At 44.0% G+C, this 14,987-nt stretch overlaps 1 protein-coding gene across 4 annotated transcripts in view; it reads right to left on the reverse strand.

Moving 5' to 3' along the window:
* Nucleotides 1–5,314, reverse strand: part of ATP1B3 (ATPase Na+/K+ transporting subunit beta 3) — a 54,854-nt gene extending 49,540 nt beyond the window's left edge. For 3 of the 4 annotated variants that reach the window (XM_051858785.3, XM_070071621.2, XM_089330226.1), the window contains exon 1: nt 5,044–5,314. In XM_051858785.3, coding sequence (XP_051714745.2) covers nt 5,044–5,152 — 109 coding nt within the window. In that variant the 5' untranslated portion in view covers nt 5,153–5,314. 4 annotated transcript variants of the gene reach the window in all.
* Between the last annotated feature and the right edge of the window lie 9,673 nt (nt 5,315–14,987).

Below are 14,987 nucleotides of genomic sequence, written 5' to 3' on the forward strand. Positions count from 1 at the left end.
TGAGATTTCTGATAGGCAGTAGCTTATAATAATACAAAGAAGTCTATGACTAGATACGTGGACTTGGGAATCCCAACAGAGACAGCAACTAAAAGTGACAAAATATGTTAAGTGCAAGCAGAAAGTGTGAACAGTTGCAAGTGACGAAGAGAGCCACTTCAACAGCTGAGAGAAAGACATAGGAAAAATAGCTAGTCTCCTTCAACAGTAAATGATACAGTCAGGAATCTAACTATATATTTTATAATTTTATACATGTTTTAAAGTTTTATTTGCACATAGAAAAAACTTAAAATATTAACATTGGTTATACTAAAGTGGTTAAAGATCATAGGTGATTTTACTTCAAAACAGCACGAGCATATAATTGGGAAATAATAAATTTATCTTTCAAAGTTCCAATTTTATTTTCATTATGAAATCAGTGTTAAATGATTTGTCCTTAATCAAACATGATGATAAGTTATGGAAAAGCCGTTACTATAAATAGGAGGGTTTTTTTCCAACTTCTTTTAATATAACTAGTTTAATTCTCCAGATGTAAATTCAAAGTCAATCTTTAAGAAACCAAATTACCTTGAAGGGGTGAGACAGGTAAGGCTGCTCTTTAACAATATGAAAGCATATACTATCATAATTTCAATGGTCTGTCACATACCACATTAATTCATCCTTTCCCTCCCTTCCACAACAGGACTACTTCCTGGACAGTCCAGGAAGTGCCCTCTCTCTTCTGCTGAGTGATGCTCAGCATGAGCTGGGCTCTGCTGCTCCCACACCCACCACTGGCCTGCATTTTTAGCCTGCATCCAAAGTAAGGCAAACTGGATTACTTTTCTCAGAGTGCACACTTTTGTAAAGTTTATAAAGTTCCTTAACTGCCACACTCCATAGGACAAAGAATACCACCTTACAAAACTACAAAATACTTAGAAAATGAATACTCCTGCCTCCTCCCCTAAACAGACACCCAAGATGGGATGGAGTCTGATCTCCAGAGCACAGCATTTACTAAGGCATGACCCCAAATCGGAACAGGTGACTGAGAAAATGGCACTTCATGGACCTATAATAAAAGCAAAGGTACATGAGCAAAATATAGGGCTAACTGATCCAGAATTCTGGATACGCTTGGAAATCATGGCAACTCAAATTTTAAGCTACTGTTAACTGTTAAGCATTTATTGACAGATAAACTTAACAAAGTAATGGACTCCAAAGCAGATGTCATGGGAAAAAAAAAAAAAAAAAAGCAAGCAGTAAGCCTCGTCTTTCAGTCTGATGGCCAAGGATTTTATCACTAACTCAGTGAATTTTAACAAATCAGATGATTTGCAGGTTCAATTTTCTCATCTACAAAATGGTAGAACTGGGCTAGATTAACAGTTGTCAACCATTCCTGACTATGAACCACAGTTAAGACATACATTTTACATGGGGATATCTGTACCTACAAAACAAAGCTTTCACGAAACATTACTTTTCTTCTGATAAAATAAACATATTCTTAAAATAAACTGATTCATTCTATTTCTTCATTTTAAAAATGGAAATTGCAACACATGGCCCACTACCTGCAGTTTAAGTAACCTCTCTAGGCTTCTCTCACTACTTTAGACTCCAATTATACTGAATGCATTTTATTTAATATTTGCATTATCAGCCACTAGGTATTAATTTTCTTTGTCCAGTGTCTTCATAAATGGCAACTACTTACTCCTGATGCGTATTTATTACTAAGCTTGAGAAACCAGCTGGAAACACTTCCATCACCACCCCCTAGTCTGCTTTAGAAGGTATTTCTGAAAGTCAAGTGACTTGATTGATGTGTCTGTAAGCATTTTGAAACCACTTACAAGTTTAAGATATTTAGCCACATAGACACGAAGTAGAATCTGTATAAATGGCTGTTTTAAATATGGCAATGTGATATAACATGCAATGTTTTCAGATCACACAAAATATAATTTATTTTTAAATATGTGTGCTTTTTAATGTATCTAATTCACTTGGAAAGGAATCTCAGAACAAATGTAGGGATGAACATTTGGCACAGTGGTTAAGACATGACTTGGGAAGCCTGCACCCCATATCAGAGTGCCTGGGTTTGGGTTCTGGCTCTGCTCCAAGTCTAGCTTCCTGCTAATGCAAAACTTAGGAGACAGCAGGTTATGGCTCAAGTTTTTGGGTCCCTGTCACCCACATGGGAAGACCTGCACTGAGTTCTCAGCTCCCACCTTCGGCCTGGCAAAGCCTTGGCTGTTGCAGATACATGAGGAGTGGAATCAGTGGATGGGTGATCTCTGTTTCTCTTTCAAATAAATAACATTTTTTTAAAGTTTTTTTTTTTTAAATACAACCTTTTCTCCTACAACCTATATTTTATGATCAAAAAAAGTCAAGGGACAACTAGTAAAAGAAAAAATCTGCACAAATGTCAGAGGATTTGTTTATTTAGAAAAAAGCTATTATCAAAAATTCTAAAAGTTTTAAAGAAATAACAGAGGTAAGAATAGTTATGATGATGTAACAAGCCACCATACACTGTTAAGTATAAGTTTTAGGAACTTTCAGGAAGGCACTTGTCAACATGTTTTCAAAATTAAAAGGTATACATGAATGACCTAAAAATTCCACCTGTACAAACATATTCCAAGGAAACAAATTTACAAAATGTACTCTCAATGGTGAAGGAACAGGAGGGAGGGTCAGTACATTCAAAATGAAAAAAAAAAATCATAACATATCTAACTGTAAAATGGAAACACTATTCAGCTAAATAAAACTCTGATAAAAACTATAATACAGATAAAAATTATAAAGTATATCTTTCTTCACAGGGGAAGAGGCCCACAATATTTTGTATATTTTTTAATTTACAAAGATGAAATGTTACACACATTTCAGACATGTTAACAGTGAGTAACTGAGGCAAGGAGCTCGGCGGCTAACATATATATATATATGCTTTATAAGCATTAGCACTAGGCACCTCTCCTGGCAACCATATCCCCACAGGAAAACATCTCTCCACACTGATGTTGTTTTTGTGGGTCTAGGCAGATGCAGCCACGCTCCAGGTACAGAGCCTCCTCTCACCACTCACCCACATATCCCTGAAGGGATGCTCTTCTGTTGGGACAGGATTACAGATAATTTTCACTTATTTATGTTATCCTGCCCTAGCTACTATTATTACAACAAACAGATTTACTATTCACCGATAAGAGTAATACTTATTCATGTTGAAAAAGGTCTTGCCTAACCCTTCTAAAACTTACCACAACTTGACTTGCACCATTTCCATGGCCCTTACACACTGCTCTATACTTTGATAGTTCGTGTCCAGGTTATCTACTTACATGCATATATACCCAATAAAATCACTACCCTTAGGTCACATAACACAAAGGTCAAAGGGCACTTCGGATAGTAAGAAATGTGAAGTAATGCAGTACTGGCCACGAGAAGGCACAGAGGGAGATGGGAAGGTAGCCTAAAAAAACCAAGCCCTCCCCACCACTCAAAAATGTCTTTGGCAAAAAGTCAGTACGCTCCAAAAACACACAATGAAGAGTTACCATTGTTTATCATTTTTTCGCCATTTAACTCCAGCTGCGGGCTTCGTTTCTTCATCATACTACTCGGTTCCCAAAAGAAGATAGCAATTTTAAAAAAACCCAGAGTGATTACCATGCAGTTAGGCAAGGCATCTGTAAAATAATACAACCGCTGGACTAGGATTAAAGAAGAACTGGGTTCTTTTCTTGGCTCTATGGAATATGTAATTTTACACAAGGCAAAAATCACCACCTCGCTGGGTCTCAGTTTTCTCATCTCTAAAGTGGAGGCTGGGTTCAGAAATCCCCAAGGCCCCCCTTCAGCTCGAGACAGGGCTTCCAGTCCCTTTCCAGCCTTGGAGGAGCTCCCTTCAGCCGGCAGAATCACAGCCAGCCAACTCTCGTTCTCAACTCGAGAAGTTTATTCTCCATCAGGAACAAAAGGTCTGTCAAGACCCACTAACCCAGAATCCTCCGAGGGATTCAAAAAGAAAAAGGCAAAACTAGTTTACTTAAGGGTGTGGGTGTGGGCGTGGGGGGCACTAGTCCCTATTCAGACTTGCAAAGCCCGCCCCCCCCCCCCAACCCCAGGGCAGCACTCCGCGAGTGGAAGGCTCAAGTCTGTCTTTTAAAACAAAGAACTCCCGCACCGAAAAGCGGCTAGCAGACCTCCGCAACCATCGCTCCCAAGTTCCGAAGGCACAGGAAGCGACACCGTGCTGTTCCGAGACAGGCTTCACTCCCCCTCCCCGCCCCCGCGCGCTCCAAGAAGCGAATTTGTCAGGAAGAAAAAAAAAAAAAAAAAAAAAACCTCTGCGATGGAAAACGCCTAAGGGAGGAACCAAGGTTTTTTAAGGGCCTCTTCACCGTCCACAGTCAAGTGCATTTTCGAGTACAATGTACTTCTGTGATTAACTCACCGCGACGCGTCCGTGCAACCCACCCACACACACTCAGCCCTCGCCTGCACTCCCCCGACGCGTCGGGCGGCAGCGTGGACGAGTCACAAGATAGCGGCGGGAGTGGAAATTTCCTCTCCCCAGGCGTGGGGCAGGGGCAGGGGCTGGCTTCCCCGAACCGACCGCTCGGCGCGCCGGGCGCCTCCGCCGCGGCCTCTCGGGGCCGGCGCGCTCGCTACAAAGGAGGCCCCGGGCGTTCGGGGGCTCGGGGCCGGACAGGGGTCCCCGGCTTCCGGCGTCCTCGGGGCGGGAGGCCCGGGTAGCACGTGCGCCCCGCGCCCGGCCCGGAGGAAGGAGCCCGCGCGGCGCGGCGCGGCCCGATCAGGGCTGCCCGCGGAGCCCGTGCCTCCGGAGTGAGCGGCGGCCCGCTCGGCCCGCCGGCCGGCCCAGCGGAAAATGAATGGGGCCGCGCTCCGCCGCCGCCCATGTTAGGGCACGGCGCCGGGGCCAAGCGCGCTGCGGGCGGCTCCCGGGGCCCCGGCTCCTCCCGCCGGCCCTCTCCCACCCAACCACCGCCCGCTCACCCCAGCTCTTGGCGGTGCGCCCCAGGAACTCTCCGGAGGTCGGGTTGTAGATGAAGCGCTTCCACTCGGCCAGGCTCTGGTTTAAGGACTTCTTCTCTTTCTTCGTCATGGTGTGCGTGCGGACAGCGAGGGGGAGCTACGGCCGCGCGGGTGGAGGCGGCGAGGAGCGCGGAGGCGCGTCCCGGCACTAGCGGCGCAACCCGGCGACGGCGGCAGAGGGCGGGACGGCCGAGGACACCTCCTCGTTACGGGGAGCACTCGACCCGACTGCGCCGTGCCGGGCCGGGCGGCCGCTCGGGCCGCGGGAGCCTGACGTCTCGGCGCGCCGCAGCCAATCCCCGAGCCGCTCGTCCCGCGCCGCCGCCGCCGCCGCCGCCGCTGCCGCCGCCTCCCGCCCGTAGCTGAGGAGCCGCCGGAGGCGACTCGGACGCCCCGCCCCCGGCCCCGCCCCGCGGCGCGCGGCCGGGCTCCCTCGGCCCTGGCCGGAGGAGTCGGGAGCTTAGTGGGGCAGCGACGTCCGAAAGTCTCGGGGGGCTCAGTCACAGTAACATTTATAGCGATAAGCAAAAAAGTGGGAGGCCCTGGCCGGCGGGTTTCTCAGCTGGAAGGCCGGGCTTCCCGCGCGCGCCCGGGCGCCACAGGCTCTGAGGCGATGCTGCCAGCCGCGGCGCGGGGAGGAAGAAGCTGCCGGAGAACCCCGGTCTGCCCGAGTCGTCCTCACCGCGGAGGGGGACGGGCCACCTCGTCCCGAACCGCTTCCCACACCGTGCCCGGGCGTTCTGTGGCTCTGTGACGTTGCCGAGAGACACTCGGCCGTGGCACCTCGTGAGGGGTGCACCCCGCGGAGCTGCCCCAAGAATGGCCTCCCCGCTGGCTCTCGCGGAGGATGTAGCCAAGACTCGCGCACCTAAGGCGATTTCATTCTAAAGATGCCGGGACGAGCTACCTGGAGCGCAGTCTGAGTTTTCCCCGGGTTCCTTTGAACGCGTCCATGAAATCACTACCCATGTTTTGCCGACGTTCCTGTCACCCGGAGACCCCACCCACCCACCCAACTTTGTCCCGGACGCCCCGATTCTCAGTCTCCAGGAAGTCAACACTTGGTTGCACGTTGATGCCCGAATGCTGTCGGCGGCGCTGCAGCTCCTCGGCTCGGCGGGCGCGTCGCGGCGGGGCCCGGGGCAGCCGGCGGTGCCCTGCGGCAGGTGGGGCTGCGGCGTGCGGGGCCAGGACTGCGGCGCCGCCGCGGAGAGAAGGTGCATTCTCTGGGAAAAAAGCAACGAAGGGCTGACTCCGTTTTACTAGCAAACCAAAGTTATGAATGAAGACAGGGAGCACACATCGTATTGTCTGAGGTGATGAATGACAGTTCTCCGGGAGTTGAAAGCCTGCTGTTGCTTCATAGGAGTAGATGGATAAAGAAAATCCAGTCTTTCTCCTTTTTTCTCACTTGGCTTACCAAAGCCAGGAATTATGATTTCCCCAAACCGGAAAGGACAGAATCTATTATTACAGAGCGATTTTTTCGCACTTAAGAAAGTTCATGTTCATGTTGATGACCATGAGTGATGACCAAAGTCCAGTTACTTTTTGAGCTAATGACACCAAAAGATTGGTAGAAGTGTTTATAAGTTTGACGTGAAATCAGTATGAAAAATAGCAAAAACACATTGTAAGCCGACTAGAACGTGTTTCTGTAACTCCTAAGCAAAATTAAAACAGAATTGAGGAATGGAAATAGTTATTTTTATCTCATTCAAAATTTCACTACAAATTACAGAACAGCTGACATACAGGTAGAATTGATAATTTTTTAAAAGATTTATTCTATTCATTTGAAAGAGTTACAGAGAGAGAGAGAGAGACACGTCTTCCATCCGCTGGTTCACTCCCCAAATGGCCAGAGCTGCGCCGATCTGAAGCCAGGAGCCAGGAGCCTCCTCCAGGTCACCCACGCCATAGCAGACCATAGCAGAGAGCTAGATCAGAAGAGGAGCAGCCGGGACTAGAACCGGCATCCATTTGGGATGCCGGCACTGCAGGCGGAGGCTTTACCCACTACACCACACGCTATAGGATGCTGGCCCGTTAGGACTTTCATACTTACTGCTTTGTGGTTTTCCAAGAAAGGACTTAAATACAAACACAATTCACATAAGAAGTTTCAAAACCTATAACTAGTAACTATATCCAACAGATTTCAGTATGCGGAAAATTTTCTCTTCTACTCCAAAACATGGGAACTTTTTATTTTTCAGATATGTGATGCTTGAGCATTACCTGAAAGAGAAAATGCTGAGTATATTGGGGGATACCGACCTACCAAGTGCGAGCAGTTAAAATATTAAATTTAATCACAATTATATTCCATGTAGGTTTATTAAGTTTCTCTTACAGAAATTCGTTTGCCAGTTAAAATACAGGATGCCCACTTACATTTGAATTTCAGATAGCTGATGGGTATTTTTTTAGTATAACTATGTTCCATGCAATATTTGGAACAGTTACTCAAAATTATTCTTGCCCAACTGAAATTCAAATCTAACTGTATATCCTGTATGTTTATTAAATTTAACAACTCTAACCAGTAGAGGATACTTATGAATTTCCACAGTAATAATAATGATCATTTACAAATAATTAACTAAGTCTCAGGCCCTGTACTACTTCCTTTGTGTGATTTATTTCTTAATGTTAACAAACAATCCTCACTGGAAGATATTGTTTCCTTAATTTTGTAAACGAGGATGCTGATGTTTAGAGAAACTGTAAACTCACCCATGGTCAAAAAGCTGTCAAGCAACGCACCTTCCCTCTTCCACCACCCAGTGAGATCTACGGCAGAGCTCTCGGGAACCTTCACCAAGCTGAATCAGGCAGAATGAAACAGTTGTGGGCCCTTTGCTGCGTAAGCTCTCCAGACGGCAAAATCCATTTTTTACTTTCTTCGTAAGCAAGATAATTTGGCTTTCAGTTTATTAAAACTTTTAGTTTCATTCCTGAATATTAGAATCGTGTTCAGAAAGGAAAGTATTTTAGTTCTGATAGTAGCAATGTTGGAAGTGATGTGACGATGGTCTGAACTGCTCAAAGACCATTATTTGGCTCTCAGAGAATCGACATAGGAGTATTTTCTTCAAAGCAGTCCTGGGGCTGACGCTGAGGCACAGCAGGTTAAAGTCCCGGCCTGCAGTGCCAGGCATCCCATATGGACGCCAGTTCGAATCCCGGCTGCTCCACTTCCCATCCAGCTCTCTGCTAATGCACTTGAGAAAGCAGTAGAAGATGGCCTAAGTCCTTGGGTCCCCAAACTCCTATGGGAGACCCAGAAGAAGCTCCTGGCTCTTGGCTTACAGATCAGCTCAGCTCTGGCTGTTGCGGTCATTTGGGGAGTGAATCAACAGATGGAAGACCTCTCTCCCTCTCTCTCTCTCTCTCTGGCTCTACCTCTCTCTCTGTAACTCTGTCTTTCAAATAAATAAAATAAATCTTTAAAAAAAAAAAAAGCAGTCCTTCCTCACAAGCATCAGCAATTGTGTTGGTGTTTGTGCTACCTCTGAGAAATAGTCATGAAGATGCATACTCCTTTTCCCAGAGCACTTTTTGCTATTCTTTAACAAATGGCATCTCTACATCCTTTGCAGATGAAGACACTTGTATTAACTGATCATCTTCAGTGCAGTGAACCCGTGCTGGTAAGGCATGAGCACACTACTGGCACATAAAGTACTCCATAAATGGTAAGTACTTTGGGTTATTATAATTTTCAATGTTATGAATCATGATGTCAGACATTTTATTTTTTTAAGTTTGACTTATTTATTTGAAAGTGAGAGCTACAGAAAGAGAGAGACAGACAGAGAGAGAGAGCTTCCAACTGCTGGGTTACTCCCTAGATGACTGCAACAGCCAGGGCTGGGCCAGGCCGAAGCCAGGAGCCTAGAGCTTCTTCTGGGTCTCCCGCATAGGTGGCAGGGGCCATCTTCTGCTGCTTATCCCAAGCATGTTAGCAGGGAGCTGGTTCAGGTGGGGAGCAGCCAGGACAGGAACTGGCATCCATGAGATGCCGGCATCGCTGGTGGCAGCTTTACCTGCTATGCCACAACACTGGCTCTGCTATTAGGCACTTTATAAAAAGTTTATGATAGGAGCTAACAATGATAACTTAGTAAGTGAAAAATAAATTCATATGGCCAATGCAGTGTGAAAGATTATTTACTTAATAATTTGGTTATAAAAATTTGCAGGGAGGTCCATGTGGTGTCACAGCTGCTTAAGCCATTGCCTGTAATGTCAGCATCTAATATGGACACTAGGTCATGTCCTGGCTGCTCTGCTTCTCACCCAGCATCCTGCTAACGGCCTGAGAAAAACAGTGGAAGATAGCCCAAGTGTTTAGGCCCCTGCCACCCATGTGGGGGACTTGGATGAAGCTCCTGGCTCCTGGCTTTGGCTTGGCCCAATGCTGGCCATTGCATCCATCTGGGAAGTGAACAAGTGGATGGAAGATTTCTCTCTCTCTCTCTCTCCCTTTCAAATAAATAAGTCTTTAAAAGGAAATTTATCTTTTAATTTCATTTTCCATGAATTTTTGAAGTATCTGTATATACATGTGTGTGTTTATATATATTACAAGCAAAAACAAGAATTATTAGAAATTAAAAATAGGCCGGCGCCGCGGCTCACTAGGCTAATCCTCTGCCTTGCGGCGCCGGCACACCGGGTTCTAGTCCCGGTCGGGGCACCGGATTCTGTCCCGGTTGCCCCTCTTCCAGGCCAGCTCTCTGCTGTGGCCAGGGAGTGCAGTGGAGGATGGCCCAAGTGCTTGGGCCCTGCACCCCATGGGAGACCAGGATAAGTACCTGGCTCCTGCCATCGGATCGGCGTGGTGCGCTGGTTGCAGCGCGCCGGCCGCGGTGGCCATTGGAGGGTGAACCAACGGCAAAAAGGAAGACCTTTCTCTCTGTCTCTCTCTCTCTCACTGTCCACTCCTGCCTGTCAAAAAAAAAAATTAAAAAAAAAAGAAATTAAAAATAAAATTACTAAAATAAAAAAACCATAAAGACTGAAAGAAAATGTAAATGAGATAAATGAAACCTCCCAAGTGTAAAAAGACAAAAAGAGTAAGAAAAGTAAAAAGACAAAAGGAAAGAAATATTTTTGGTAGTCCAAAGACATCCAAGGTCAATATAGAAAGTACAACATTCAACCAATTGTTCCTGAAGCAGATAAGAAAGAAGACAATAAAGTTATGAGAGAAATAATAGAAGAAAATTTCTTAGAGGTAAGGAAAGGAGTCTTTAGACTGAAAGTATATTGAGTGTCAAACAAAAGAAATAAAAATGGACCCATATTTAATCATAAACTTGTGATTCTATAAATATTAAGCAAAGAGCCAAAAAGCTTTCAGAGAACAAACCATAGGTCAACTACAAAGTCTGACACATCAACTACGAAAGTCTGATCAGTCCAGTCTTCCCATCACCAATACCCAAGACCAGACAAGAGTGGAGCACTGCCTTCCGAGTCCTTAGGCTTGTAATGCATATGTAGACACATTCACACACATCAGAACTCAGACAGTCCACCTCTCACAAATCCTTTCTGAAAGGAAAAAGAAAGAAAGAAAGAAAGAAAGAAAGAAAGAAAGAAAGAAAGAAAGAAAGAAAGAAAGAAAGAAAGAAAGAAACCCAGTTAAGGATGGACCAATAACTAGAAAAAGAACTCAAGAATGAGAAAAATTTGGGATCTGAGGAACATTATTCCTAACCCAGGAGTGCCAAGAAGGGCAGGCTTAGAATGACAGCTGTATAGCAGGCCAAGCAAGCAACTGGACTGCACCGCAGAAGAATGTCCTCAAGCAGAAAGCGGATTCCAGGCCACAGAGAGTGGAATTAAGATCCTGGATAAATTTAGTCTTATGAGGAAGGCATGTGTTTCTTTTGTTAAGAAGGAAAACAGAAAACTATTAAAAACAACAGAAAACTATGTTCCAAATAAAAACTAAACTCAAATGTGGTATTGGTTTGAACAATTAATGGAGTGCTTGCAAATGTAATTATTTGACCCTTATATCCTCTTTCTAGTGGCACAGGGTTAGTAATAGAGATTTGCCTTTTCTAGTCTAAGAAGTGACAGACTTTGCTCTACTAGGAGTACTATTTATGTAATTAAAATCATATACAAGGCTGGCACCATGGCTCACTGGGCTAATCCTCCGCCTTGCGCCGCCGGCACACCGGGTTCTAGTCCCGGTCGGGGCGCCGGATTCTGTCCCGGTTGCCCCTCTTCCAGGCCAGCTCTCTGCTATGGCCAGGGAGTGCAGTGGAGGATGGCCCAAGTGCTTGGGCCCTGCACCCCATGGGAGACCAGGATGAGTGACTGGCTTCTGCCATCGGATCAGCGCGGTGCGCTGGCTGCAGCGCGCTGGCCGCGGCGGCCATTGGAGAGTGAACCAACGGCAAAAGGAAGACCTTTCTCTCTGTCTCTCTCTCTCTCACTGTCCACTCTGCCTGTCAAAAAAAAAAAAAATCATATACAGTCATTACAGTTTATTGACTTTCAACATTTAAAGTCAACAGAATGACCAGTCATAGAACACAATGTAAATATTATAAGCTCTGACAATGTAAATATAACGGTGCAGCTGACAGGAGTTAAGATTTTCATGGAAAAGAAAGAGTTGAAGGAAGAAAATTGAAGGTAATTGTAGAAGTGTTCATTTGTCTTTTGCACATAATAGGACGTTAGAGATACTATTTAAAAATGGTGGAACTGGAAGTAAAAGTTTATATTCTTTAAAGTTGTAAATGTAACCAATTATTTATCATTGCAAGGAGTTAATAGTGTTAGAGTTGACACATTAAAAAATAGGTATTACAACATGTTACTTATAGCCAAAGAGAAAGTGACCAGATGAAATAAAATGAGAAAAGACTAAAGAGTCTTGGATGTTTCTCTAGTGGGGTTATGTGTACTTTTCATTTTTAGTCCTTTTGTACTTTTGGATTTTTCTTTGTCAGAAAATATGTTTATTATTGAGAGTGAATTAAATATGTCAATGTTCATCATAGGTGTATAAGTCAAGGTTGCCTTTATATTAATAAAATGCCTTTCACTTATAATCACAAAAATTATTCTGATAAAAGAAGTACATTTTCTTTTTCATCTTCTTATGTGCATGGTCACCATAAGAAGTTAAAATGAAATAGCTCTTATATCATCAAAAAAAAAAAAAAAAAGAAAGAAAATCATCACAGCCTTAATGATCCAGCCCACAACTATTGCCCTGAGAGCTATGGTTTTAATTCTCATGAAACTTGTATTTATTTTCACTGTTTTTTGACAGGCATAGAGAGAAATCTCCCATCCATAGTTTCACTGCCCAAATGCCAGCAACAGCCAGGACTGGACCAGACCAAAGCCAGGAGCCAGGAACTCCATCCAGGTCTCCCATATTGGTGGGAGGGACCCAAGTAGCTGGGCCATCATCTACTGTCTCCCAGGACACTCATTAGCAGGAAGGTAGATTGGAAGTAGAGGGGCTAAGACTTGAAGCAGGTACTCTGATGCAGAACGCAGGTGTTTCAGCAGTGACTTAACCTGCGCCAAATGCCTGTACTGATCTATGGGTTCTTTTGTTCTGTCCGTTATCCATTCCAGTTAACTTAGCCTCCCCACCCTATCCATCCTTGGAGGGTCACCAAATGATGCAGCTTGGTTAGAAATGATGCTGCCTATGGTCAGGGAAGTTGAATATAAAGCGCCCTTCACTTTTAGTTGTCATAAATGGGGTTTTCTAGTACTAAGCAGTGTCCTTTGATGACCGGTTCCTGATTCTAGACCTTGACTATTCAAATTGCGTTAATCAAATTGTGATAAGATTCTGTTGAATTTGTTTACTGGTTCTTCAATGGTCTTCTCTCAAAATGGGTTATATTTTTACAAGGAAACATAAATGTTCCACCTCTGAAATGAATGTCGAAGGAGTTCTGTGTGTCCTAAAAGTCAATTTTCTACTCCTTTCTCCAGCGTGCTCTGCTGTGCACGATTGACACTGCTTGTGGGAGATCTGGATAGAGTTCAGGCAACTGATTTTGGCTTGATCCAGTCAGGTCATCTAGGGAGTGAACCAGCAGATAGAAGATCTCTCTGTCTCTCCCTATATCTCTGAAACTGTCTTTCAAATAAATAAATAAATACTTTTAAAAAGAATGAATTAAATGCTTGAAAAAAAGTGTACTTTAGACTAACTAGCTCCTCCCATTACAAACTCTGAGCCCCACAATTAGTAACTGCAAACTTTTTTTTCCTCCTTAGAGGAAGATTTAAATTCTTTAGTAACAAAATACTAATACTTAAATATATTGAGTTACTAAGTATTAGGTGAAATTTTGACCTATGGAGACAGCAATTTCATAGTTAAACCTAATATATTTTTTCAATAAAAAAGTACAAAAGAAGCCAAAACCACAATTATAGACTGTTACACACCATTCAATTTAATATTGATTTTTCCATATAATTTAATGGAAAAAATTTAAACCCCACAGAGCTTTGTCAAAAATACAAAACTGTTTTCAGTGATGGAGGACATAAGCCATCCATCTCTAGTGAATTTTGCTTTACTTTTATTTGATATGCCAGTTACAAACATCTTGTAAACACAAGTTTCAAATCAAAAGAATGTCTGTTAAATAATCAGGCCCTATGGACATGTAATATGCTAAAATAATACCTACTAATGTTATTCTATTTACTTTTATATAGAGCACCATCTAAAGAGGAGCTGCGAAGAAATTAAAAAAAAAAAGTTGGGGATCTGGGAACTGTAACTGGTGCTCATTCATGATTAAAAAAAAAAGTTAGGGGTGGGCATGCGGCCTGGGTTACAGTCCCGATTCTGCTCCTGATTCCAGCGTCCTACTAACACAGACTATGGGAAGAAGCAGTGATGGTTCAAGTAGTTCCTACTACCCATAGCGGAAACCTAGATTGAATTCCTGGGCTCCTGGCTTTGGTCTGGCCCAACCCACATCATTGCAGACACCTGGGGCACGAACCAGTAGATGAGGCCTATTTGTCTCTGTCTATAAAAAAAAAAAAAAAAAAAAAAAAAAAAAAAAAAAGCACTAGGACTTTTTTTTCTTGGATAAAATCTTTAAAAATGATTTATTTACTTGAAAGGCAGAGAGGAAGAGACAGAGAGAGAGGTCTTCCATCTGCTGCTTCACTCCCTAGATGGCCACAATGGCTGGAGCTGTGCCGATCCGAAGCGAGAAGCCAGGAGTTTCTTCCAGGTCTCCCACATGGGTGCAAGGACCCAAGGACTTGGGCCATCTTCAACTGCTTTCCCAGGCCACAGCAGAGAGCTAGATCAGAAGTGGAGCAGCCGGGACTCCAACACGTGCCCATACTGGATGTCGGCACTGCAGGCAGCGGCTTTACCCGCTACACCACAGCGCTGGCCTCTGGATAAAATTTAAACTCTGTGCCAAGTTGAGATACTTGATTCCCTACCCAATAATCCTTTATTCTCTGAGATAATCATTCTAAACTTGACATTTGTTGTCACCAAGAAGGATTAAAAACTACAGAGCATGTGGAGATTCAAATTGTGGTTCTTGGCCTTGCAGTAGGTTGAGCATGTGGGAGTTAATGAGATACATAAAGTGGGATCTAAGGGTGCTCACCTCCTGGCAAGACCTTCCTTCTTTTATACACTGCTGTTTCCTTAGATAGAAACTCACCATCAAAAATATCAGTGTTTTCAAAATTAATTTACAATTTACTTTTGTTAGCCTGGAACATCATGATTCTTCAGAAATTTTATAAATAGAAAAAAATTGCCTCTCAGAGGTAAAGAATCATAGGGGTAAACAAAATAGTTTCCACATCCTGAAGTCCAGGGCATTCTTCTCTGAATAAGGGAAATGTGAGCTGAA

Source organism: Oryctolagus cuniculus, chromosome 4 (genome assembly GCF_051225735.1).
Source record: "Oryctolagus cuniculus isolate XC-2025 breed Fujian yellow rabbit chromosome 4, ASM5122573v1, whole genome shotgun sequence".
Lineage (NCBI taxonomy): Eukaryota > Metazoa > Chordata > Mammalia > Lagomorpha > Leporidae > Oryctolagus > Oryctolagus cuniculus.